The 27,731-nt window shown below is 47.5% G+C and overlaps 1 protein-coding gene across 2 annotated transcripts in view; it reads left to right on the top strand.

Annotated features, from left to right (window-relative positions):
• The window catches only part of VPS35L (VPS35 endosomal protein sorting factor like), a 117,850-nt gene that overhangs the window by 71,743 nt on the left and 18,376 nt on the right, over positions 1-27,731 (top strand). For both annotated transcript variants that reach the window (XM_011235811.3, XM_034670314.1), the window contains 5 exons: positions 141-239; positions 1,777-1,854; positions 2,641-2,755; positions 18,093-18,232; positions 25,988-26,153. In XM_011235811.3, the coding sequence (XP_011234113.2) occupies positions 141-239; positions 1,777-1,854; positions 2,641-2,755; positions 18,093-18,232; positions 25,988-26,153 (598 nt within the window). The remainder of the gene's footprint in view (positions 1-140; positions 240-1,776; positions 1,855-2,640; positions 2,756-18,092; positions 18,233-25,987; positions 26,154-27,731) is intronic.

The raw sequence follows: 27,731 nt of genomic DNA, 5'->3' as shown, positions 1-27,731 counted from the left end.
TCCACCCATTCATATTGGTGGGATTTTTGGTGACTTGTCATCACAGACTTCCCCTAGCACTCGAAGCTCAGGGACACTTCTCAGTGGTGTGTGCTTACAGGTGCCTAGGGATAACATTCTCAGCATCTTTTCCCTTCTAGGTTTCTTTTGGCCGTGATTTTGAACAACAGCTCAGTTTTTATGTTGAGGCAAGGTCAATGTTTTGCAACCTGGAACCTGTTCTCGTGCAGTTGATTCACGTAAGAATTCTCATTTATTCGTTTGTTTTCTCAGTAAATATTTATTATTTGTATGGCAGGTATGGAGTTTAATGAACTCCAATGTGGCCCCATAACACTCCTATTCTTTAGGGTATAAAAGGTGGGTTCTCAAAGATTAATCAAATCTGCAGTTTCACTTTGTCTTTGGATGGGGTTTTTTGGGCACCTCTTTTTCTCTGAAATAAGCATGTTCTCATTCCTGTATGCCAGCAGCAAAGTGGGTTGCACTGATGAGTTATAGAAATAGTAACCTATGGCTCAAATAGCTTACCCAGAGCCCCAGCATGGTTGGGTCTTGGTAGCTTTTCATGGCGCCCCCAGGCCAAAAGAAAGAATTAACAGTTCTGTTGGTTAAGAAGTTAGACTCAAAGAGCTTAAGTATTTATGCCTTAACAACGGGATAGCCTTTGAAATAACAATATATGTGAATTGAAAGAAAAATTACTGTATTTTTATTCTTAAATAATCCGAGTTACTAATAAGTGTGTGTATCTGTTGGGCACAGTACCACTTCTCAAACCTTCGCATCAGATTGGCATCACTACCCTTGTTCCCTGTTCCACGTTGGTTTTTCTTGCCCCACGTCGCTTTTTGCACAGTGCTTGCTTTTTATCAGAACAGCTGCTGAAAACCCAGTTTCACCAACATAGGACATCGCTGTGAGGAGCAGGATGCCGTCCGGTGTTGAGTCCGTGAGCCGCCCCGCGCCGGCGGTTTCCACAGTGCTCCACAACTGAACATCACTCTGTTTGCCTAATAAATTGTGGTGCCCCTGTTGAGTTTGCTCCAACCCTTGAGGATGTCATGGAACACAGTTTGGGAACCATAGGTCCAAACTTTTCATATTTGTGGAAAGACTTTAATTGCTCCATGTAAATTCAAGGAGAGCAACCTTTTTATATATTTGTTTGCTGCCTGGCAGGTCATGTAGCATTGCTGAACTTAAGACCTAAAGGTAGAGACCTCCTCTGTAAGTCGGGGGAGCTCACAGTGTCCACCTTGTGGGGTTGTGGGGAGTAAGTGAGCTAATGAATGCACAGCTCTCAGAACAGCACCTGTATGCTGTGAGTGTGATGTGGGAGCTGCTCTTCTTCAAGTTCATGTTAGTCTTGCATTGCTGAATTGGGTCCTGGCTCTCGGGTTTGGAGGTTTCTCTTAGGATCTCTAAGATCTCACGCTTACTGTGCGGGATTTCTGGAAATGAAGTGAACCCTGGCTATTCATTAAACCAGAAAGTGGTCATTCACAATGCCAATTGATAGGTATGACTCACTCAGTGAGTGCCTTTTGTTCGTACCCTGTTGGAGATGTTTGCTCAGGGCTGAGACTGAATCAGGCCTGATGACTCCTCTGGCAGGTCAGGGTTGGGAGCTAAGCAGTCTTGGCCCCACATAGCTCGTTCTTACTGACTTGTATGCAGTTAATGTCCAGATCTCTATGGAAGACACTAATCTGAGTCAGCCATCATTTCATAATTATTTCTGTTTTTGTTTTGTTTTCTAATTAATAAATCCAGAGTGTAAACCGGCTGGCAATGGAAACAAGAAAAGTAATGAAAGGAAATCATTCCAGAAAGACGGCTGCGTTTGTCCGGGTATGTTCTAGAGATAAGACTCCCAGACTTTGAACTCCAGTGAGGTGTTTCATTTGCAAGTTTATACAACGCTCTTCCCAGAAAAAGACAAGTGTGTCCTAGGGGCGATCAAGTATCGATTTTCCAGATTAATTTTTCCTTCTTAAGTATCTATGGACGAACCACTTTTCTTGGTATTTTCAAAAGAAATGATCAAAGAAGTCTCCATTTGGATATGTGTTATGGGGGGAGGGAGTGTTGGGAGGTGGGTTGCAGTTTTGTGCGAGCTGCATTTTCTCTGGCTCATGCCTGTACCTGGCAGGTCTTTTTATCAAAGCAATCCCTATCTGTGTTTTTTTTAAAAAAATGGAATTGGACCAAAAAGAAGATGGTGAGAAATAAGCATACCATCCCTGCCCTGACTTCATACCTCTTTTCTCGGAGCCAACCACCTCAAAACCTTTTCGAGCAATTTCTCCTAATTGCCGCCATATTTTTAAGTAATTGGTTTAAAAGTCTGCTTCTTAGTCAATGGCAGGTGTTAACCTGTTCACTTCCTGCGATGACAGAGGAGGATTTATTTTTCTTACACCCTTACGCTCCTTATTTGCCTGTCTCCCTCCTCCCGAAGAGGCATCAGGAGTAAGCTGCAGAGGCAAGAGGAGAAAATTGGGGCTCAGAATGAGGAGAGTTGTTATTTTCAGTGGTTTTCTTACTTGAAAATATGGGATGGATGAAAGCAAGGGGACCAGGCTGCGGCAATGGGGCTGCTTATGTCACCTGCCGTGTTTCTTCCCGTCCTTCTAGGCCTGCGTTGCCTACTGCTTCATCACCATTCCCTCCCTGGTGGGCATCTTCACGCGCCTCAATCTCTACCTGCATTCTGGTCAGGTTGCCTTGGCCAACCAGTGCCTCTCCCAAGGTAAGCCCATCGTTCTGTCCTCTGAGCATTCCCTGGCTGCCTAGGAAAGCCGACTCCGGTGTGTGTGTGTGTGTGTGTGTGTGTGTGTGTGCGCGTGCATGCACCTGTGTGTAGAGAGAGAGATTTCTCTAAGAAGGAAAGAAAGAGCGGATCAAGAGGCGATGAGTTTTAAGTCTGTTTCTTCAGCAGGAGGCACACTGGACGTGCCCACATTTATAGAGTCAGACACGTGACAGCGTGAAGCTCTTTCCCCGTAAGGACCTTCTGAAACCTGTCTCACACAGGCCAGGGAAGGCAGCTCGACACCCCAGGATGAGTGTGCTAGAGAATGTTACAAGTTAGGACTGCTTCGTTGTAGCACATGGCTGTTTATTTTTTGTTGATGTTTGTTTGAAACCCCAGAGACCTACAAACAGAAGCTAGTAAGTATAGAAAGAATACTCTCTATGGTTTGCTGTTAGTGATAAAAATTCTGCTCAAGACCCATTTCTGTACGAGGTACAGGAGCCGGTTGGTTTATTTGGGAGGCATTCCCCGAGAGTGTCGGTCAAGTGCTGGGGGGCTGAGACGGGGAAGGGAAGGGAGCCAACAAAAGGTGTGCTATTGGGCAGGTTACCGCTGTGGGCAGCTGAGGTGCGTTCCCCCCTGGGGACCTCTGGGAGGGGGTGTCAGACGGCCTCGGCACTGCCCCACCTGAGGGGCAGGGGAAGAGGGTTATTGGCTCTTGATTCCATCTGTCGTTGACTGAAGGCTGTTTCTAGATCATCAACTCCCTGGCTCCCTTGCCTGTTCTGCACTCGAGCCAAGAGAAAGCGCTGGGCATAGTGTTTGAGCTGCAGGTATTTGCTACAGGATGTGCTTCTCACCTCTGGGATGGTATGTGTCAAGGTCATGCGCGCAGAGCCTTGCCAGCAAGGTAGCCATCCAGCAGGCCATAACACAGAGCGTGCGGGAGATCCAGGCACCGTTGCTGGAGCGTGTGCGTGTGTGGCCAGCCCTTTGCACGTACTGTCTCATTTCATCCTCCCAACAGCCACGTGAGGCGGTGCTGTGCTTGGTGCCTCCTTTCCCAGGTGAGAACCCGAGGCAGGGAGGGGCTCAGCAGCCAGCGCTCGGCCCCTGATCTGTCTGACTCAAGGCTGTGCCCGTCACCGCTGTGATAGAGCATCTGCAAGGCGAACAGTTGGGAAGCTGGAGTGACTGACTTGGAGGTTTCTGTGGCACCGCACGAGGTGGGCCGATGTTTTCAGTGATGGTCTGCCCTCCGCTCCCGTCTCTCACCTGACCTCACAGTTTGTAACGCCAGGGTTAGCCATCTGCCACTGCTGCCGTTGTTTTGGGTGGGCTATTTGGCTTATTGGAGAGTGGTCCTTGGCATGGCCGTTCTGGTATGTTGGTCTGTATCTTCATTGACCTGGGGCAGCTCTGGGCACTGGGGCCTTCAAATGTGATTGTGAGCCATCAGCCTTTTCAAACTCTGTTGAGTTTTGCTTTTGACTCCTGGGGACTCCAGTAGCTTCCCACCACATCTGTAAGTACATCAGACACCTTGCCTGGGAGTCCTCAGGCGATCTGGTACCTGCCTGCCTTTTGTCCTCTTCTTACACCGTACTTAAGCCACCCTGGCTCTCTTCTGTTCTTTGAACATGCGACTCTGTATTCTAATTCAGAATCTTTGACTTGCCATTCCCTCTTTCTAAAATGATTTTCCCCGAAATACTTGGGTTTTTTGTTTTGTTTTGTTTTTTTAATTACCAAGCAGGCAATGAGAATCAAGCCTCCCCTCGTTAGGGAAGCTTTTGCTGCCTGCTCTGGCTGAAGGCACCTTCCCGGTCTATCATGCTCTGTACTGTCCTCCTCACGATTGTCATTATACTTTTGATCTGTGTGTTTTCTTACTGTGTGTGTTGCTTATCTACTCTCCCCACCTACCCTTGTGTGTCGTTGGTAAATGTGGAACTTTCTCCTAGCACCTGCTTTAGTAAGCATGATGGGCTAGCAAGAAACAAGGTAAAACAAAAATGGACAGCTACCCCCAGAACCCTGATGCTATGCAAAACGAAGATTACATTGGATTCATTAATAAGCTTAGATATAAGAAACTTAAAATCTTTGTTATAAACTGGTTCCCTCTTAAAAAGTTCAGAAATAGTGGACTTAACGTGTGAACTCCCGAGTTTTGCATAACTTGAAACATAAGGAATGGATTGTGAGCTGCCGGTATCAGACCTATGAACTATAAGTGGACACTGTAGGAGCCTAGATCTTTCTTCTCCCAACTTGGAAACCAAGGACCATGATCTAAACTATTGTAAGCTTATTATGACTGGACCCCGGATGGGGCTTCCTGCTATTTAAAAAAAAAAAAAAGGCAAAATAAAAATTCTTAAACTAAATAAAGTCTCCCCCATTATCAAAGATTTGCTGTTCTAAGAGCTATTTGACAAGAGCCCTGGGTGGCTTTTGCTCTGTTGTGCTGCCCCATGATGGCCTCGGTCCACACCGGGTGATAGCAGTGTCAGAACAGCCTGGTACACACTGTGTGGGTGGTTAGTATCCTCAGTGTCCGTACCCCGGACTCCTTGTCTGCCTCACCCCACACTTCGAGCCACCGCAGGAGGGGTGGGAATGTGGCGTCCACTTCATGTTTAATAATTTATCTGCTGATTTTTACTCCAGTTTCTAAATGCTATGGCTCTGAACCTTAAAAGCCTATTATTGTTGGTCGGAAAGCCACATGCTGCAATTGCTGGCCAAAGTAAATAATACATTCAATTACTGAGCGGGGGAAGGCTCCATATAAATTAAATGAAGCTTGTGGAAATGGGCCACTTTTGTTCGTCCCCCCCCCCACTCCGCTGGTAATAAAACAGTCTTCTCGGGGCGCCCGGGTGGCTCAGTTAACCCGTCTTCACCTCGGGTTGTGATCCTGGGGTCCTGGGATCGAGCCCCGAGTCAGGCTCCCTGCTTGGTGGGGAGTCTGCTTCTCCCTCCCCCTCTGCCCCCTCCCCTATCATGTTCTCTCTCTCTATCTGTCTCTCTCTCTGTCTCTCTCTCAGATAAATAAAATCTTAAAAAATAATAATAAACCAGCCCTTTCCCCCGAAATCATTTTCTGGTCTCCCTGATCCAACCTTAATTGTATCTTCTGTAGCGGACAGTGGCTTTGCCAGCACTAGGTCCAGCCTGACATGAAACTCCTGTTGAACTCTGTCAGCCCCGTGTGGGATGCTGACAAAGGGTTTTTACAGGGGAGGCCCAGTTCTGGTCCTTTGGACATAATGGTGTAGCATGTGGAGTGGATTGTCTGGGGCGGGGGGCATGGTGGGGGTTGTTCCAGAGCCACCCATTGCCCCCAGTAGTTATGGAAACAGAGGACTTGTGCTTCTCACCTGGAGATGCCTGTGCATGTTTTCTTTCAGCCGGTTCACTAGATAAATTCCTGCTCTTGTTTGTGAGTGGTACTTTCTAGAAGATTATTACCAGGCCACAGCAAGAGCACATTCTTTTGCCCTTTATTTTTGTCTTTGTTCTTTATCTTTCTAGTTTCTAATCTGAGAAAGGAGGGTGTTTTACAATGGAAGTATTGTTGAAGCTGGGTCTTGGAAGGGAGGAGTGGGACGGGGAGAAGGAACCATTGGCATTCCAAGTGGGGAAAAGGGCTTGAGCAAAAGCATGGGAGGTGCAAAGGCCCATGGGGTGTTTGGCCAACAGCAGGATGTTGGGATGCGTCTCTCACTGACAGTGACTTTTAGGTCCCTGGTCCCGACTCTGCCACTTACAAGCTAGATGCCCTCAGATGAGTTGACCCTTTTGGCCTCAGTTTCCTCATCTGTCAAGTGGAGCCCTCAGCCGTGGCCCCTGTGTGTCGCAGATTATATGAGAGAACGTACTTAGAGAACGTGGTTCTCTGGCACACAGTAGCTGCTCAGTAAATATTAACTTCATCTAATTGTCTCTCGAAAGACAGAAGTATGCCGTGGACCTCTACATACAAATAGTCTGTGGCTTCGGGCTTCTGAGAGCAAGCTTCTCATCTGCGAAAGCTTGAGAAATCCACAGGAAAGCGGATTGTGCTTTTAAGATTAATGCTACTGAATTATCGTGGAAAACAAACAAAACAGATCTGCTATTCCTCCAAAGATGAAATGATAGAGAAGACAATTAAGCAAAGTAGTTTTGTTCTTTTCATTAAAAATAATGCTTTCCACTGTTATTAATAGTGCTTTCCCAAATTATCTCCCCCTCCTTTTAAGTTTTACTTTATTTTTTTGCATCTTCATCCTTTAGAGCTTAGCTCACAAGTCCTTTCTTAAGGAGCACCGTCCTTGGCCTCTCACCACCCAAACAAACTAAGAGTTAAGTCAGGTTATTTTATAAGATGCGTTATCCCGACACCTGGCACCTTGCCCTCATTGGGCTTAACCAGCATTGTTATTTAACAAGTAAATATGTAAATAATTGTCTGCTTTTCTCCCCTGAGAGTATCTGCTCCATGAAATCTTACCTATCTTGTTTGACATCGTGTCCCTGGCTCGTTGCCTACTGTATGGGTGCTCGAGAAATGCTGAGTGAATGAGTGCTAATCATACGATAATAATGGTTGATAATTCTTAATGATATCAATACATATAAAATGGTACCAAGCCTTTTATGGCAGGGACATAACCCCTCAGGAGCCCTGCTGTTCAGAAGCAAGTCCCCTCAGAGCCCGCCTAGTAGGCTTTAACTACTTTGTTTTCATAGTTGTAGATAAAAGAAAGCAGGTGAGGTTCAAACATACGCTGAGGCACGTAGACCTGTTGATTGAAGCTGTTCGTGCTGGTTTGATCCGTGAGGACCTCAAAGCAGCACAGAGAGGAGGCTGCGGCCTGCTCTGATGGAGCCCGTTGGCTGCCGCGGACCGTCCCTGCTAAAGGACGAGGCCGGAATACTAGTGTGGAGGAGAGAAATGTTTTTTTTTTTTTGTAAGATTTTATTTATTTATTTGACAGAGATAGAGACAGCCAGCGAGAGAGGGAACACAAGCAGGGGGAGTAGGAGAGGAAGAAGCAGGCTCATAGCGGAGGAGCCTGATGTGGGGCTCGATCGCATAACGCCGGGATCACGCCCTGAGCTGAAGGCAGACGCTTAACCGCTGTGCCACCCAGGCGCCCCGAGAAATGATTTTTTATCCTCCTCCTGGAGCCTAACGGGAGGCTTATGATGGAGAAAAACGGCCTCCATCGACTTACCAAGTCGCTGGGGTCTGTGCTTAAGGTCATATTTACCAGTTCTGTGGACAGACCGTCCTCTGAAGGATATATCTGATGGGACTGTTTTCTCATCCCTTGAGGCCTCCCTGGTGATCAGAGACAAAGCAGGTTATTTTTTGCCGGCACAGTTCACAGGTGGGCAGGTGGCATGAAGCTTGTCGTTCACATCACAACACACATGGGCCGTCCACCGTAGGGAGTATAAGGGGCTGGGATGGATGGAACCCACAGAAAAGGGGCAGGGGAGAGTCTCCCCGTAAGGGCACTCAGCTCTTTCTATTAGTAAATGTCTCTGATTTGCTTCCTCCTGCCAGCATTTCTTGGCCATTTTTTACATGTAATCCCCTGTGCCAAGCCTTGTGCTGGAACAGGAATGCACCTAAAGAGACCGTGCTCGTAGGGGAGAGCAGATCGGTTTACGCTTATATAAGGCAGCTTGTGATAAATGTTGTGCAAGATGTTCATAACACGTGCAACAGAATTTTAGAGGACAGAGAGGGAGGACCCTTGGCTTGGAAGAGCAAAAAAAAAAAAAAAAAAAAAAACTTCATAACAGAGGGGACATTGAAGAGCCNAAAAAAAAAAAAGAAAAAACTTCATAACAGAGGTGACATTGAAGAGCCTGAGGGGAAGGGAGGATGTTCATACGCTGAAATGAGGCAGAGGGCATTCTAGACTCAAACAGCAGCAGGAGCAAAGGCTCGGCGGCTGGAAACACAGTGCATCTGGAAGGAATGAGCAGGAGATCAAGTTAGGAAGATAGTTTGGGGCCTGACGAGAGGCCTGAGTTCCTGGCAAAGCAGCCTAGTCTTACTCAGTAGGTAGTATTTGCTAGGTGGTTTATGTTCATTTTACAGATGATGAAATTAAGGCTCCGAAGTGTCACCAGACTTGCCCACGAGCATCCAGCTCGTAAGTGGCCTCATCTGACTTCCAGTGCTTTCTACCTCTGGCCTTCCCTGAAGTTAGGTTAGTTTGTCTCAACCACAATACAAAGTGTTATTTCTGGCCCTGGGTGCCTGTGGTTGCTGGAGGCCAATTATTATAGACTGAACATTCGATCAGCTTATGTAGAAAACAAAGAACCAGAATTAAGATGAGAGAAGCTTAATCCTTTCTGCTCAGGGAAATCCAAACCTAATCTCCACAGAGACACCCTCACAACCTCCTGTGAGCTACTGCAGGGACTTTAGAAAGGTGTGTCGACTGTGCATTACCGCAAAGACAGGAGTCAGGTACATGGATGGCATATTGGAACCAAGAAGTCATTCTTTGACCCCAGTGGACTTTTCACAATGCGTTTATACTCAGTGAATTGAAAGGGCGTTCTGCATAAACCAGATGGCAAAATCAAGGTTAGATTCACCTGTCATTGATAACAAGCATTCATAGATAAAGTTTAATTGTTTCTAGGCATTCATATCTTTTAAAATCTTATTCTATATACATATTATCAAAATAGTGGCCCCTTAAATCCTCAAACTTAATTGGTGTAATAACAGTCTATTACAGAAACACAGTTTAGTAATAAACAGCATTAAATCTCTGCAGATAACTCACCTGTGGATAATAACTTGGCCATTTGGACCGCAAGGCTTTACCCGAAGGCACCCCCGCCACTTGGTGATGGTGCGTCTTCGTTACAGATTGAAGTTCAGCCCACTGTAACAGATATACCATAGACCACGTGGCTTCAGGGATGGACATTTGTTGCTCACAGTTCTGGAGGCAAGACGTCCAAGACCAAGCTGCCAGCAGATTCGGTGTCTGGCAAGGACTTCTTGGTTCATAGGCCACCATCTTCTCACTGTGTGCTCGCCTGTGGAAGGGGTGAGAACGTTCTCTGGGGCCTCTCTTATAAGGGCACTAATCCCATTTGTGAGGGCTCTGCCCCCACGATCTCATCACTACAAAGTCCCCACTAATACCACCCTGAGAGGAGGGTAGGATTTCAACATATGAATTTGGAGGACTTTAACATTTACTCCAAAATACGAAGTTTGAGGTAATGGGCTAGGTCCCGATGTTTCTGTGCAGTAGTATCCATTATACTGCTGTTGTCACTCCAATCCTGAACTTATCTGGAGATGGAAATGTTGAAGATGGGTAAAGATGTTCAGCATCTTTCTTCTCAGGGCCGATAGAAACCGAGAGAGTGTGGCCAGAATCCTGCTTTAATCAAGTATATTCAAGGGACAGGAGGGAATCTCTCACCCTCTTGTGATGTTTTGTCCTGAGAAAGTGTGATGTTTCCTTTCCTGGAGTTCCCTAGACTAGGAGCTGTCCATCTCAGCTGTGCAGGAGGGTATGTGATTTCCCTGAGGTCTGTTTAGGAGTGCAGCACATTGCTTCTGAGCTCTCGTTTAGCCCTGGGAGTTTGACTCTGAAGAATAGTGAAGATTTCTGTTAGCACTGACCTAATGCGTTATTGAAGAAACCAAACACAGCCTCTGAAGGTGGGTTATCGCTTCTTGACTCTTAGGATTCATGTACTGAGTCCTATTTTGTATTTTTTTTTAAGATTTTATTATTTATTTATTTGAGAGAGAGCATGAGAGGGGGGAGGGTCCGAAGGAGAAGCAGACTCCCTGCTGAGCAGGGACCCCCCCCCCACCCCCGCAATGTGGGACTCGATCCTGGGACTTCAGGATCATGACCTGAGCCAACGGCAGTCGCTTAACCAGCTGAGCCACCCAGGCACCCATGAGTCCTATTCTGTATTGACAACGCCAGGGACACAAAAGGATGACCTTACTCTCAGAGGTCACAGTTCCAGTCTGAGTTTATGTTCTCTTGTACGGAGGGTGATTGGGAGTACTGTGCTGTTTCCCATTGAAAAACAGACAACCTGAGCATTATTTTAAATCTGAATGATTTTTATGAAAAAAATGTATGATATGCTCATTTGAAAAAATTCCCACAAGTAAATGTAGAACTCAAAAAACGTAAAAAAACCCCTCAAAATAGAAGTCACCAGTAATCTGCTCTGTTTCCTCCCTTCCGAAAAATAGCCATTGTTAACAGTTCGGATCATTGTCTTAAACTTTTTTCTTCATTTATGCATTCTCATGCTGTCTGTCATCTGCTCTCCTTCCCTCCCATCTGTCTATATTCTTATATGTACCTGCAGTCGTACCACCCTTATGAATGACTTGTGTCTTCCACAATGTTTTTCAATGTGCTTTTCTCACTTACCAGTAAATCTTCGTCTTTCCCCCGCCGCCCCTTCCCACGTACCCATGTCAATACGTAAAGATCCATCTCATTGTTTGTAATGGCTCTTCAGTGTTCTGTTTCATTTCCTTTTCTTTTTGGAAGTGCTATAAATTATTTCGCCACCCCCCCCTCCATTTTTTCCCTAAACTCCTACTGAAAAATATTTGGACTCTTTCCAGTTTTTTTTTTTTCCCCTCTTGCCAACAATGAGCAACTGGCATCTTAATTGAGCCATTTCGAAGCTTTCCAGTAGTTGTCCAATTGACAGCTATTTTAGTCTCTGAGAATGTGGAACCCTGTTGTTCAGACAGTCATATGCAGAGCCGTGGTGCGCAAAGTGGGGAGCAGTGGGCTCTTCAGGTGAGTGTGCCTGTGGGAGGCCGCTAGCCCTCGGGCTGTCTTCTGGAGCTGGAAAAGGCTTCAGGGCACACAGTGAGACCTTCTCAAGCCTTGAGAAGAATCCATGCGAGTGGAGCTGTGTAGAGAGCTTGAACCCTGAATTGGGACTCACGTCATGGAGAACGAGTCAGCGAGGAACCGTCCTGGCGCATTGGCTGTGGGGAGCAGAGCGGTACCCTGGGCCTCCAGAAGGTGTGCGCCACCCTTAGTGCCTCTTGTATGCACCCAAGGAGGGGGCATGTCCCTTCGAGCAGCAGGAGTGCTAGACCCACAGCGGTGGGTGCCCCTTAATCTGGTAAAGAAGGAAGGGGGAACTCTTCAGATACCCCTTTGACCATCCGTCTGTCTACCTCACGGCCTCACTTTCGGTTTCGTACATTCCTGTGATTGAACATTTTATAACAAATTCTTGTTACTGTTGTGTGCTCAAGAAAAATTGTTTTTGGAAATTTAAATGAAAATTCCCAAACAGTAACTTAGCAGTAAGTGAAAGATCCTAGTTTCCTTCACCCTCCACTACCACGCCTGTGTCACACGTACTACTCTGGCCTTGTATTGCCTCACTTTTTTTATGCATCTCCATAAGCATGTACACTTTTTTCTTACAAAGACCGGATCATGCTATACACAGGTATATACCCTTTTGCGCCTAATACATCGTAGACCCCATTATACCTCCAAACATACAGATGGACCTTGTTCTCTTTATTAGCTGCATCGTTTCCATGATATGACAATGCAACAATTTTAACTAGTCCCTTCTTGCTGGGCTGTTTGTCCAGCTGAGCTTGGAGTCGAAACACAGCTCTCCTAGTATCTTCAACCAAGCGCTCATTTCAGCTTCTGTTCACATCTCACCTTCTCCCAGGGCTTGCGAGTGACCTATTTTGTTGACCGTTCCCTCCTTGTGGTGGCTTTGTGTTTGTGGTGTGTTTGACTCCACGTCCTTGCAGAAGCCTCTGGAATCTGCTCCTTTGGTGTTCTGCAGACCCTTTGAAACTGCCCAGACTGGGAAACAGGAGAGCCTGAAATCCCAGAAAATTATCAAAAATTCTCTGGTAATAAGATAAGCTTCCCTGGCCCTTATGATATCTATGACATGACCAGGTGGCCTGCCCTGGCCGAGCTTCCTCGCCGCTGACTACCTGTGTGTGCTTCTGGCCGAGTGTCTCCTGGTGAAACCTTTCAGAGGGCACCATTCACGACAGGGAAGCCACATTCTGCATTTATCTGAACAATTTAGAACATTTTTTTTTTCAAACCTCTTGGATTCCAAAACTCACCAGCCAACCTTGTTTAAAGAAACAAATGGACCAAGCAAGGAAGATGGTAAATTTTATGTCATATGTATTTTGCGCCACCCCCCGCCCCAAATTGAAAGAAAAAGCGCATGGACCAGATTTCACTTTGTAGCTATAAAAAAAAGATGAAGGTGTACTTTATGCACAGTGATGGAATAATTTTTTTTTCTAAGAGGGAGAGGGACAAGCAGACTCTGCACTGAGCACGAAGCCCAACGTGGGGCTCGATCCCATGACCCTGAGGTCATGACCTGAGCGGAAATCAAAGGTTGGACATTCAGTGGACTGAACCCGCTGCCCCAGTGATGGAATCATCTTAAAGACCTGTTGTTACATGTGAGGTGGGGGTGAAGGGAGTTGCAAAATGGTGTCAAGCAGCAGATAATATGCTTTGCCTCAGGGTAGGGTAGCTGGGTGGCAGGGACTGGGAGTGAGAAGGAGTGTTGCCTTTATAATTTTGAATCTTGTAGCTCTAATACCTTTCAAAGCATTTTTTTTTTAAGTTAGATTTCCAGGTTTCTATCTTGGATAGTGTGGCTCAGTACATTTAAGGTGGCACCTGGGAATTCACCTGTATATTTTAAATGACAGCTTAGTGAGATCTGATTGATTCATGTATCATAAAATCCATCCTTCTACTAAGTGTACAATTCAGTGGGCTTTAGGGCATTCACAGAGTTGTGCAACTGTTGTCACTAATTCCAGAACATTTTCATCGCCCCAAAAGGAAACCCTCACTCCATTAAGTCACTCCCTGATCCCCCTCTTCCAAGCTCCAGGCAGGTACCAGTCTACTTTTTGTTTCTCTGGATTTGCCTAGTCTTACTACTTTGTATAAATGCAGTCTTACAATACAGGTCTTTTATGATCAACTCCTTTAATTTAGCGTCACGATTTCGAGGTTCATCCATATCATAACCTGTACATACGTGTGTACGTAGCATCCACGTACGGTCGGAGGAGCTGCCAGGTCCTGCAAAGCGGCTGCATGGTGATATGTTCCCAGCGGCAAGATGGGGCCTGGGAACCTGTATTTTTTGCAAGGCCTCTGATGATTCTTGTGACAAAGCGGTTTTGGAAAACTGGCTCCGAGAGGAGCGCAGTCCCCCTTACTGCGAGCAGGGGTGGAGGCTGTGTCTGCCCTCAGCCCGTAGCTGGAAGCGCCGAAGGACATGTCCATTACAGAAAACAACAGACAGCCGCTCTGCAGAGGGGTCGGCACCCCAAGAAGGATATCCAGCAGAACGAACTCTCGGGTGGAGCCAGCCAGGCCTCAGTGGTATTTTTGGTTTTCTCTCTCTCTTTTTTTTTTTTTCTTTTCTAAGTGGGATGTGGGAAAGAAGCCAGGGTGTCCCGTGAAACCTCAGAAACTTCAGGTGTAAAAAGCTACAGCGTAGGGAAGCTGGTACATATGCCTGCTTTTTCCTTCCCCCAGTGAAGCAGGAATAACAGTCTTTGAGGATGGGAATCTGATTTCTCCTTTTTCTGTAGGTCTTTAACACAACAAAACAAGGGGCGCCTCGGTGGCTCAGTCAGTGAAGCATCGGACTCTTGATTTTGGCTCAGGTCCTGAGATCGAACCCCAAGTCTGGCTCTGCACTCAGCAGGGAGTCTGCTGGACATGTGCTCTCTCTCGCTCTCTTCCTCTCCTCCCTCTGCTCCTCCCATGCCCCTCCCTTTACTTGTAAGCTCTCTCTCTCTAAAATAAATAGATAAATCTTTTAAAAAAACAAAACATATCTAGCCCATTTTATCTTGGATTGTCTTCCGGGGCTTTTAATAGCCACAGAAGTGTTCTATGGTATTGATGTGATTATTTTGAACCCTAGGAGGAAAAACTGTTTTCCTATACAGTAGGATTTGAGCCCTAATTACTAAGTCAAAATTAAGAAGTCTCCTAGATAAGATTTTATATATGGGGTAAGTCTTCTGAGGATAGAAATAAAAATCTGCTTTGGAACACTCTGGAACATTGCCTGCCCCAACCCCTAAATAACTGTTTATTTTAGCTCTGTCCTTTGGAATGGGAACTGAGGGGGGCATTTGTGAGGAACAGAGTGCCGGGCACAAAGCTGCTCCCTCTTTAATGAGGCATAGTAATAGGCACTTTTCTCGGGGCCACTTGGTAACAAACACATAAATAGAATAAATAAATGGTCTTTCAAGTTGTTCTGAGCAGAATTTTCATTTCCGCTGAGAGAGGCTCTTCACCTTGTTCATTATGGACTTAATGCTTTCACCAGAAAGCAATTCCGATAGAGCCACGGGGACAGACACGCAGAAGGAAGACAGCCAGACCTGCTGGGGTCCAGGCCTGCCGGGGTCCAGGCCTGCCTGAGCTTAGCGGGGGTAATGTCAGCAGTAGATTTAGCTCTGTTTCTTTTCCGTGTGGTGTGGTTATGTATCGGTGACATAAATGTATCACTGTAAGCATTTTTCAGTGTGCCATTCAGTGGCTTTAGCTACACTCACGGTGCCTTGCAACCCTCACCCCTGTCCATTTCCAGAACATTTTCATCATCCTGAACTGAAGGAAAAGCCGATCCATGAAACAGTAACTATTCCCCTGTCCCAGTCCTGCTTTCTGCTCTATGAATTCGACTCCTCTGCCTCATGAAAGTGAAATCCTAGTATTTGTCCTGTTGTCTGACCTATTTCACGTAGCATGATGTTTTCAGGTGCGTGCATGTTGGAGCATGTGTTCGAATTTCCTTCCTTCGCAGGCCGAATGCTATTCCATTGTGTGTATGTTCCCCGTTTTGCTTATCTGTTCCTCTGTTGGTGGATATTAGGGTTCTTGCCACCGTTTGGCTGTCATGACCAGTGCTTCCGTGAACATTCTTGTACATGGACCTGTTTGAGTCCCTGCTTTCGTTTCTTTGGAAGGTACTCCTGAAAATGGAATTGCGGGGTCAGGTGGTAAGTCCGTGTTTCACTTTCTGAGGGGCCAGCAAGCTGTGCCGTTTCACGTTCCCATCAGCGGTGCACCAGTGTTCCAGTGTTTCTGCATCTTTGCCAATGCTCGTTAGCCACTGATTTTTTCATGGTGCCCATCCTGATGTTATCTCCCAGGGATGAAATCTCACTGTGGTTTTGATTTGCGTTGTTCTAGTGATTATTGATGTTGGGCATCCTTCCATGTGCTTGTTGACCATTTGTGTGTTTTCTTTGGAGAAATGTCTATTCAGGCCCTTTGCCCATTGTTAATCAGGTTACTTGTGCTGTTGGAGAATGCCTTCATATATTCCAGATATAAACCCCTTATCAGATCTATGATTTGCAGGCGTATGTTTTGTTTTTGTTTTTGTTTTTTTTTAATGCAGATTCGTTCAGTTGTATTGCTCAGCGTGGGTGATGGCCTTGACCATCCCTGGGCTACTTGAACCTGGCCGCTTACTTTCTGAACCTGTTTAATCATGTGGGCATGGGAATCATTGTGCCTTCCCCTTAGGACTGCTGAGGACAGTCAAACTACTTTGGGACAGGGCCTTGGAGTCTCCATGGTTCCCTTGAATGCTGCCTTTTACTACTGTCTGTAGCCTGAGACAGGAGACCCTGCAGCTTCTGCCTCTGTCTACCGGAGTCTATCAGGTGTCTTTTCCCAGAGGCCCTGTATCTAATCTCTTTCTGTCCGACCAGATAGACATTGGCTGCTTTGTGTCCCCCACCGCCCCCCTCCCCCCCACACCAAAGGACACAACAGGCTCCAAGTAAGTAGGTGTTAAGCAGTGTGATCACACTGGTCTCAAACCAATGTCGATTCGCGCCCCCTTTTCTCTGTGCTCGTGGTGCCTATTTACGGCTTGGTGAATGTGGTAGGGGTGTGAGTTCAGCTTGGGAGAGACAGCCTGGGAAGGAAGTTTCTGGAAAGTGAGAGCTGCCTTTCCTTAATGTGGTTTTTGTTGTCTTTTTTTTTTTTTTTGCTTTTGCTTTGAAGAAGGAAGAGAAGCCTCCCCCCACCCCAGCTGCAGACACATACTCTTCTCATTAAGTGCAGGCCTTTGTTCCCGGAGGGCAGGCGTTTGTTGTTGCCTGTGCCCCTCTGGGGGGCTGGGTGGGGTTCTGGGGGAGCTCAGGATGCTGTGTGCCAGTGCCGTGTCCTCTCCGCATCACTGGAAGTCGTTTTGGTGTAGAAGTATATGTATTTGGACCATGCAAACATTTGATCTTGTTGGGTAGTTTAAGATTTCACTTGTCAGGTCATTGTTTTGTCTGTTTTGACCTTGAGGCTTTTTCTCATGGTGAATACTTTGGCAGTTCTAGAAAGAACTCTTTCCATCTCCCTCTCAGCCCCCACCTCCAGTCCTTCCTCCTCTCCCCATCCATTCCTTCCTGTCTCTGCCCTCCTATTGCTGCCTCCCTCCCAGCTCCTCCTCTTTCCATCGCCTTCTTCCTCTTCTCCCCTTGCCTTGCTTTCTCTCACCTTTGAGGTCTTCTTGTTTTACAGAATACTAAATATTTTTGAAAATATCTTCATCTCCCAAGTGATTCTCTGGAATGAGTCACCTCATCAGAGGTCTCTAAAGCTGTGTATGCGGGCGTGTGTGTGCACGTGTGTGCAGGTGTGCGCATGCGCGTGCACGTTTGGATTCCTTCAGATGTTTCAGTTATTTAACAACTACAGGGTGCGCTAGAGTAGACGCAGACAGACCGGAGTTTACGCCCCACTCTGCCTCCAGGATGAACCTCAGTGTACCCGGGACACTGATGTAGGACCAGGCACTCGTCCTTCCACACCTTGGTTCCTGTCTGTGGGCCCGGTGACTGGGCTGCCACACGCAGCACACGGGAGGGTTCTGGGAACCCATCCAGGTTGAGCCCTCAGTCCCCGCAGCTGTGATTTCTTGGGTTTTTGTAAAAATTTGCCACTTACCTATTTCACTTAGTTATTAAAGCCAGTTTGCGGTTCTTTGAGCTGAGTTGCTCGGTGAAGGCAGGAGGGAAGAGGGGGAGATGGGAGGCAACAGCAGTGCCCTCTCAACTCAATGTTCTGTAAGCCGGTTAAGGTTGCAGAAACCCTCTTGCAGGACCTGCCCACTGTGTGGGGCCCTGGGTGTGGCCTGACTTCGATGGAACTCTCAGGCGGCCCTGCAGGCCCGGTGAAGAAGAAAACGGAAACTGAATTTTTCAGAGTTCTCCTACATGGACTTTTCTTTTGTCTTGCAGCTGATGCCTTTTTCAAAGCCGCTATAAGCCTCATTCCAGAAGTTCCAAAGATGATTAATATCGATGGAAAGATGCGACCGTCGGAATCATTCCTTCTAGAATTCCTCTGCAATTTCTTTTCTACTTTATTAATAGTTCCGGTACGTTTCACCAGAAGAGCCATTGGTGATGTACTTCTTTGATCTGCCTTATAAACCTTCTTAGCCTTGAAAGTGCAGGGATGTTCTATCTGTATCTCTGTGTGTTGGTTTTCAAGTCAGATGTAAATTACTCGGTGTGTTTTCTTTCTTTTCTTTTTTTTTTTTTTTTAACTTTTATTTGTTAAGTCATCTCTTCCCCCAACTCAGGGCTCGAACTCATGATCCCGAGATCAATAGTCATATGCTCTATTGACCAAGCCAGCCAGGTGCTGCTTAATCACTCAACATATTTTCCATTCATCTTGTGTCCTGGGTGTATTAGTTAGGTTGTCCATACGGTCAAGGTGGTGCCATTTACTGGTTAAGGGCTCAGGTCTTGGGACCGAGATGCCTCGGGTAGAATCTTGGCTCCCCCTCCTTCCAGCTCTGCAGGCTTGGGCAGTCATGTCACATGACTGGGCTATAGTTTTCTCACCTATAAAATGGGAATAATAATAGTGTCTGTATCTCTGGGTTGTTGGGAGGATTAAGGGAGTGAATATACATACGTGATTACAACAGTTGGCACATACTCAGCCCTGTAAAAGTGATGGTGATGTTCTCTTGGTGGCAAGTACTAGAAACCAAAACAAGGTAGCTGAGGTCAAAGGGGACATTATTGGAAGGGTGCTGGGTTTTCTTGTGGAACGTATTGATGAACAGTCAGGCCCCTCTCCAGACCCAGCACCGGGACCCTCGCTCTAGCAGGGGTTCTTAACTTGGGCTCTGCATACCCCCTGAGGGTCTGGCAGGGGCAACCATGAATTTAGATGAGAAAAAAAAAAATCTTAATTTTTACAAATCTCAGTGAATGAACTTAGTTAGCCCTTTGCTCCACTGTGAGCTATAGGCAACGAGCCACAGCAGTAGTCACATAGCTGGGACTTTGTCACCAAAGAAATGAGCCATATGTTCATATCACATTTCAGGTGTGAAATATTTCAGAAGATGTCTGATTAAATGCATTCACCAAGTAGTAACAGAACACGATATAACAAATACATTGAAAAAATATTTTGACAAGTATATTTTAGCATAATTGGTTTCCTTTGTAGCCGTATGTATTTTATTTTCTGCATTAAAAATCGTATCCTGAGGAGCCCATAGCCTTCACCAGGCTGTGACGGGCCAGCCACAAAACAAGACTGGCTCCTGGTAGAGCCAGGTGTCTGTAGGAATCAGGAATTCTTGTTAAAATACAGAATTCTTGGGACCGAGAACCTCCCAGAGAGGCTCACTCAAGAGGCTGGGATTGGCTCTGAATCAGCATTTTTGAAAGCCTCCTGAGTAAGTCAGGGGTGGGTGGTCTTAGGACCACACTTTGAGAAACATCCCTGTGGACTCAGGCCAGGAAGTAACTCTGCTCTCATGAGTACAGGGTTTCTTTTGGGGGTGACTCAAATGTTCTAAAACTGATTGTGGTGATAGTTGTACATCTCTGTCAACATACTAACCATCACCGAAGTGTGCATTTTGAATGGGTGACTTGTCCAGCGTGTGAATGGTCTCTCGGAGGAGCAGAGGGGACAAAAAGTGACTTCGCTACCAAGTGTCCGAGTTGAGACCCCAAGTTCTCTGGAGAGAGGGTGGCGTGGTCAGGAGGCAGAGCTCGCTGCTTGATCTTTGTGTTTTCAGATCACCTTCTTAGTCCTTTATATAATTGGTTTCTCTTTTTTTGGATAGTCTAGTCATCAAGTGAGGGGACCACTTGAATCAGAGAGTCTAAGGAGCCAGCTGATTAACGTCGTTGTTCACAGGTTAAGTGGGGTGCATTTTCCTTCTGCACATGGGCTTTTCTTCATGTTAAAAATCACTGGAGATTTGACAAAACCTTTGTGCTTGGAGTCAGAAACTTGAGTGCAGTCAGACCCAGTGACTCAGCAGGCTTGTGGCTTTGGGAAAGTTTTCTAACTCTTCAGAGCATCAACTGTCACCTTTCTAAAATGTCATCAGAATGCCCACCTGGCAGGGCTGGTATAAGGTTGAATGAAACCACTGATCTGAAAGTGCTTTGGGACCCAGAAGCTCTGTCCCTGGAGTTGCACACTGATGACCAGTGGGTGGAATCCGGCCCATAGACTTTTTTGGCCACATAATGATGGAAAACATTTGGAATGAATTACCCACATTTAAAAATAGGTAGATCACAGAAAAACCCAGATTTTCGGCTCCTCTTGAAAAACCAGATCCTGCCATGTGGGGCCCACATTCTCTGACCTGGCCAATTGGCCACAGCTTGGGAACAGCTGCCCCGTTTCGGGGGGGAAGGGGCATGTGCCCTCTTTGCAATTCCCATGGGCACCTCCAGACCCACTGAAATCATTTCTATTGCCTGCTGGCCCCTTAGGCATCCACGGGAATGTGCCCCTGGTCTCAGCAGATTTTCTTGTTCCCGGTATCAGTGTGCATGCGTTTGCTGGGGTTTAGTAAAGATAATGAGATGAAGACTGGCCCCAGTGCGACTGCTTACCCAGTGCCCTGTGCTGTGAAGTCCTTCATCATCATCCAGTCCCTCGGCTCCTCCCCCAGGCCTTGCAAGGGAGAAGTCGTTGCACCTTTTCCACTTAAGGCACCCCGGAGCTGGAGGGCCCATGCAGCTTGCCTGAGGTCGCCCAGCCAGCGAGCCACAGCGGTAAGATTTGAACCCAGGTCTGTGCTGATCTGGAGCCTGTCTCTGCACCATCTGAGCCTTAAACGTTTACAGTGCGCTTTATCTGCTCGAGACCGCCCATGCCCGCCATGGGATACAGCTAAGGGCTGGCGGGCTTAGAGGCGCCAGACGTTCAGTCTGAGCAGCCGAGGCTGGGTGATGAGGGGTCTCCCGGGCAAGCTATTGTGAGGTGGTTTAGCGTGGACACAGCTCCCATGTTTTACCTGGTTCAGATCATATGCTTTCTTGTCACAGCTTTTAGTGTTTAATGTTTCTAATATAACTTTATTGTTGTAAGGACACATAAAACGAGATCTACCCTCTTAACACATATTTCAGTGTATGATACGGTGTTACTGACGCCAGGCTCAGTATCGTACAGATCTCTAGAATTTATTCCTCTTGCTTGATTGGACCTTGACGCCCAGTGATGAGTAACTCCCCATTTCCCCCGTCCCCCCCAGCCCCTGGCAGCCACCATCCCACCCTCGGATCCTGTGAACACAACTGTTTCAGATGGCCTTTGGAAAGCAGAATCATGCAGTATTTGTCTTTCTGCGATTGGCTTATTTCACTCAGCTTAATAGCCTCCAAGGTTCATCCATGTTGTCATATTTGACAACGTTTCCTTCCTTTTTAAGGCTGAATATTAATCTGTTGTATATCTCACTTTCTTCATCCATCCATCGATGGGCATTTAGGTTCTTCCCACATCTTGGCTGCTGGTAGTAGTGCTGGCGTGAGCATGCGAATACTGGTCTGTCCTTGAGATCCTGATCTCAGCTCTCTGGATAAGTACCCAGAGGTGGCCGTGCCCGATCCTAGGGCAGCTCTGTTTTTAATTTTTTGAGGAACCTCCATACTGTTTTCCACAATGGCTGCATCCGCTTACATCCCTGCCAACTGTGTACAAGGCTTTTAAAAGGCCTCGATTCATTTTTATTTGTTGAGAAAAAAATTGAAGTGATTTTAGATTAAATAAACTACTTGGCCCACGTCATTCATACTTAGAAACGCAGAAACAAACATTTCCCCAGGCCAGCCCTCTCTCCGGCAGACAGTGCCGGTTTGGGAGCGTTTGGAAAGATGCTGCGTTGGTGTTGGCCGCAGTCAGCCTCTTGGTGGGCTGCAAATAGATTTCTCCATATAACTGAGCTAATGCATTTCTCTTACATTTGGTAGGCCATGTAGACCTCATTGAACAGGTTCAGCGTTAGCACTTTAGAGGCCTAATTTTGATTCGGTTGACATTATGCAATGGAAATGTCACTACCATCAGTTTTCTGGCACTGATCACCTAGGACACAGCAGGAGATGTCTTTTCCTACTCCTTACCCTTGTGAAGAGGTCCAGTCATCAGCATGACATGGTGTCCAAGTTCTGAGCTTCACTCATTCCATCTACTCTATAAATATTTGTTGATCTGGGAATTCAGGAATGAACCAGAGAAGTGCGTCCTCCACTCAGGAAGACAGACACTAAACAAGTACATACTTAATTACAATTGCATAAAGTCCTACAAAGAAATACAGGGACTTCTGAGAGCCCACATTTGAAGGGAAAGGGAAGAGAGTCAGAAGTTTCCCGAGAAAGTGCCGCTAGAGCTGAGATCCACAGGAAGACTGGTAATGAAGGGCAGCGGGGGACAGGAGAAGGCATTCTAGGCAGAGGAGGCACTTGGGTAAAGGGCTGCAGGTGGAAAGGCACACTGTGCATTGGAGGGACCAGAAGAGAGCCTCGGTGACTCGTGTATGGCGGTGCTGAGGGACACCGGGAATGTGAGCTGGTGAGACGGGGGTTGCCTCCTGCAGAGCCACGTAGCTCCGCAGACAGTGAGCTCGTTCCTGACAGCCTCGCATCCCCATGCCGATCTGTCCCTGCCCTCCCACTGCATTTTCCCCAGTGTCCCTCTTTCCTGTCCAGCTCCTCCTCCCAGCACCATGCCCCATCCCATCCCGTGTTCTGGCCCCTTTTCTAAAGGACTTTTACTATTTATCATCAACTTACATACCCCTTAGAGTGAGCCAGCCAGCAGTTCACAGATACTTCAAACAAGCCTGTTACTATCCATGTTTCACGGAAGCCGACCCTGACACAGAGAGGTGAAGTGACTTACCCAGGGTCACCAGCTAATAAGTGGCCAAGACCGAAGTTTCTAGGGTATTCTTTCCTCTGCCAAGGAATGCCATTTAATAGAGGGATTCCTGCAGACCAGAACCAGGGACCCAGAGGGATATTGTGAACAGTGGAAGCCAGGTCCCCTGTCTGTCCATCTGTGAGAGAGTGTCCCTCCCAGGTGCCCCTCGGGAGCGGCCTCCTGAGCACCAGTTTGCTCTGTCAGGGAAGCCGCCTCAGCAGGGACGCCGGGGGGAGCCTTGCCCTGCTCACATTGCCAGCTGAATTCAGGACCTTTTGTTCTTCTGATTTTTTTAAAGATTGATTTATTTATTTTAGGGGGTGGGGGAGGGGGAGAGGAAGAGCCAATCCTGAAGCCGACTCCCACCCTGAGTGCAGAGCAGGACACAGGGCTCCATCCCAGGACCCTGAGATCATGACCTGAGCCGAAATCAAGAGCCGGCCACTAAACAGCCACCCAGGCGCCCTTTTTTTTTTTAAGTCTGTGTTTGCCTTGCTTCAGTTGCTGGCACTGAAGCATCCAAGTACAGTTAAAAAAAAAAAAGTTACAACCCCTGAAGCATGGCTATCATATGGAAAAATTTTTCCTGGTACAGAAGGTTGGAAATAATCTCATCTCTTCAGTTAGGAGCAAACAGCTCACAGAAATGGCTTCCTACAGACCTTTATGTCTCCGTGACCCCGTCTCCCACCTCAGCGAAGGTGTGCTGAATGGGCTCCCACTATAGTTACAACAACGGTGTTGAAATTGTTATTGGCATGTTCAGATTGTTGTTTCTTTCCAAGGCAGATCCTTAAATAAAAAATATTTTTGAACATCCACTTAGCAGAACAAAATAGCCCAGTTAGAAACAGCTGTTAGCAAAGGAAGGCAGTGGTAAGTTGCCCGCTGAGATCACCTATAAACGGACGGCAGAGCCCAGCATGGGCAGTTCTGCTCACTCTAGTCTGAGGCATTCAGACTTAAGTGCATCGTGCATCCTCTCTCTTGCCGATAGCCAGGCAGCAATTCCTGTAGCTGTTAACAGCTGTACCACACCTCTCACCCCCCTCCACCCTCCTTCTCTCCGTTGAAAGTGTTGCCCTGATATCTACACTCACTGGAGTCGGTGGTGGTGATTTCCCACCGTCTTGGTTACAGCATTTCTCATACTCCGTGCCGGTGTCCCAAATGGCTGGCTTGCGTGTGGGGCTTCCCCCAGTTAGCCAGCTCCATAGGGTCTGAGAGAAGCAGTCTGGCTGAGTTCAAGCCCTGGTTCCTCCGTGTCCCAGCAGTGTGACGCGGGGCCGGTTAACCTCTCCAGGGCTCATCTGCCATCTGTGAAATGAGGGGCTGGTCGTGACAGTATCTTTCTGCAACGCAGGAAAGCTACCATAGTGACCATGAGAGTTAGCGATTGTTATTTGTCTTTGTAGCCACCTTAGCGCCTGGCACGTTGAAGGGTTCCAACTGTCATCCATTCCGCACTATTTGCTGAGTGCTTGCCGTGTGCCCAGTACTGCCCTAGAACCAGGGACAGGGCGCCGTTCACACTGTGTTCCCTGGGCAGTCCTGGCTGTGGACTGGCAACTACGATGGACCAAGTACTTGTCCTCCTGGGGGTTATAGGCTAGGATGAAAGAGAAATGGAAACCAAGAGATACTGTCAGGCAGTTCCCTAAAGGAATAAATAAGTCACTTCAGAACTGCTCTGAAAAAAGGACGATTTGTGCCAGAGACTGGAGAAGGGGGTGTGGAAGGCTCTGGATGGATGACCAGGGAAGGCCTCCATGAGGAGCCCGCAGGTAAGATGGGATCTAGAGACTGCCAAGGAGCCGGTCTGGCCAGGTCTTGCAGATGAAGATTTCAGGCCAAGGGAACAGTAGGGCCGGGGGGCCAGACCTCCTTGGCACACGAGCTGCTGGCCATAGCGTCCTCTGCCCTTCCATCGAGATCTGTATGGGAGACTGGCCCCTGGGGTTGGCATCACCTGGGCTTGCTTCCTTCTGCTCGCCAGCTTGTTCAGCCAGCAGCAGGGACTGACGACGGACTGGAAGGCAGGAGGGGAACAAGTTTGGGGTATTTATTCCCCCACGCTCACTGGGCCGTGGTTTGGCAATGGCTTTGTTCTTGTACCAAGGCCACGGTGGACTGGCAAGACTCGGAGGGGTCCAGCTGGTCCCAGGAGCCATACAGGTGTGGCCACCAGGTCAGCAAGGCAATGGTGGCACTCCCTCCTGGCAGTAGGTGTCTGTGGGGTGTGTTCAGGAGGAGAGCCCCAGAATTGCAGGTAGCCTGTCGGAAGGGAAGCGAGCTGCCAGCTTTGTGGCGTCCGGGACTCTCTTTCGGTTCATTTCAGCATCTGAAAAACACCATTCTGAACTCGGAGTGTCTCTCGGGTTTTTCCTCTCCCAAGAGAGAGTCCTCAGTTTAGCTGTTAATGTCACTGAACGCCCTAAAGAGCAGTGCTATATTTAAAGCTGGTGCCTTTGGTGGTGACAGTGATCACTGGGGGGGAAGGGGGTTTACCCGAAGGAGGTGGCATCCGCTGTTGCATCTGCTACAAGACCCGCAATCTTGCTTTTGTAGTCGGAGGAGCGGGGCTTTTTACAGCTACACACATAGGAGAACAAGACTGTAATTTTGGAAACAGGCCATTAAGCTGACAGGTAACTGTGCCTCCTCATTCCTTGGACCCGAGGAGGCTCTCAAAGCTTATCTCCCCAGCCTGAAGCACGGTGATCAGTGGGGTTAACACCAGTCTGTCCGTTTTCTCTGAGTTACTGAACCAGGCTCAGGAGTGGGCTCGCCTCTGTGAAGGCGTAATTCTTCTAGAGCTGCGAACAGGAGGGACCTGCGCGTCTGTCTTCGTGGTTTTTGGGTTTTGTTTTATTTTCCTTCCTCTTGCTTCGTGTCTAGGATTATTTATCCTTTTTTGTCTTTCCACTAGGATCATCCCGAACATGGGGTCCTGTTTCTTGTTCGAGAGCTTCTCAACGTGATCCAGGACTACACCTGGGAGGACAGCAGTGACGACAAAATCCGCATCTACACCTGCGTCCTGCACCTCCTGTCCGCCATGAGCCAGGAGAGCTACCTCTACCACGTAGACAAAGGTAGCGGGGTGCCTCCTCCCATGCTGTTCCGAGCTTGAAGGTCATGAAAGTCCCGTGGAATTGTTTTTGGTCGTCTTTTACTTAATCCCCTAGTTTTTTTTTTACCCACCAGGAACTTCTAGTCCAGGGCCTCGCTAAATGTGCCCAAATAAGAATCCCCTGAGTAGATTCCTGAGCCCCATCCTACTCCTTCTCAATTAGGATCCCCAAGAAGGGGCCTGAGAATTTTGTCTAGAACAAACATCCAGAATGATTTCGACAGACAAGTTTAGAGAAGCACTCTTTTGGATCTGTGCTCTCTTTGGTGCACTACAGAATAACCTAGAAAGGTGGTCAAGCATATACGTGCCTGAGGCTTCATCCTGAGCCTGCCCCTAACCCTAGTCTCAGGTGGGACTTTACCCAGTTCTTCAAGTGATGCTGAGACTCCGTGAACCCCTAGTTCAGATGCTCAGAAGGAAGGAGGTGGCCTTGCTCCCCCATGTGCTACCAGCCATTTTGAAATTTGCCACTAGGAATTTGAAAGTGGACTTCTCAGATCCTGGACATAACACAGGACCGTCCCAATTCCAGACTTCTGCCCGTAGCGCCCAAGCATCCACCTGCTTGTCAGACCCTCATTTCCATTGATTGGTTTCCCAGAAAATGGCCCTATTGTTAAAAGTGCTTTGGCCAGTAATTACAGACTTGAAGGTTTAAGCAACTGTCTATATATTTGGAAATTTCAGGAAGCAAATTTGCGGTGCCAAGGGAGGGCCTTCTGCGACGACTCTCCGAGGCTTCCTCTAGCTGGGATTTGGGGGCTAATAGTTAAGATGTAACTCAGGGAGGCTGGTTGATGTCGAGGAGGACAGCTCCCATGACTTGAGCTCCTACTGTGTGCCAGACGCCACAGCAGACTCCGTGGGTCTTCCTCCTACACTCCTTACAGCATTGCAGAGTGTAAGACAGGCATCTGTGCCCCCACTTTACATTCGAGCAAGGGGAGATTCGGAGAGACCCTGTGGTTTACTCAAGGTCCTGTGGGCATTTAGTGATTTAAGTGGAATTTATATCCAGAACTGTGGGGCACGCATCATGCTGCCTCCTCAATGACAGGAAAACAGTGCTTTAGAGTATCATATACTACATACATGCCATCGGCTGTAAAGCTCAGTGACTCATCACACAGCGAACACACCAGGTAACCCCCACCCAGATCGTGCCCCCTTCCAATTAGCACCATCACTTTCCTCTCCACAGTTCACCACTCTCCCGACTTCTAGCATCGCGCGTTAGTTTATGCTGTTTTTACTTTGATGTAAATGAAATCATTTAGCATCTTTGGTGTCTAGCTTCTACTCAGTATTCTGTGTGTGGCTGAAGTTCCTCCTCTGGCCTTGCCGTATCGTATTCCATCCTGTGACTGTACCAGAATTCATTCGTTCCCTAATGGATGAACATTTGCATGTTTCCAGTGGTTCTGGTTCTGGCCGTGAACGTTCTCGGACCTGTTCTTGGTGTACATTTCTGTTGGCTCTGTGCCTACAGGTGGAGTTGCTGGCTCATGGGACTTGCTTGTGTTCAGCTTTGGTGGAT

The sequence above is a fragment of the Ailuropoda melanoleuca genome, chromosome 10, assembly GCF_002007445.2.
Source record: "Ailuropoda melanoleuca isolate Jingjing chromosome 10, ASM200744v2, whole genome shotgun sequence".
In the NCBI taxonomy this organism is placed as follows: Eukaryota; Metazoa; Chordata; class Mammalia; order Carnivora; family Ursidae; genus Ailuropoda; species Ailuropoda melanoleuca.
This window is presented reverse-complemented; position numbering and strand designations above follow the sequence as displayed.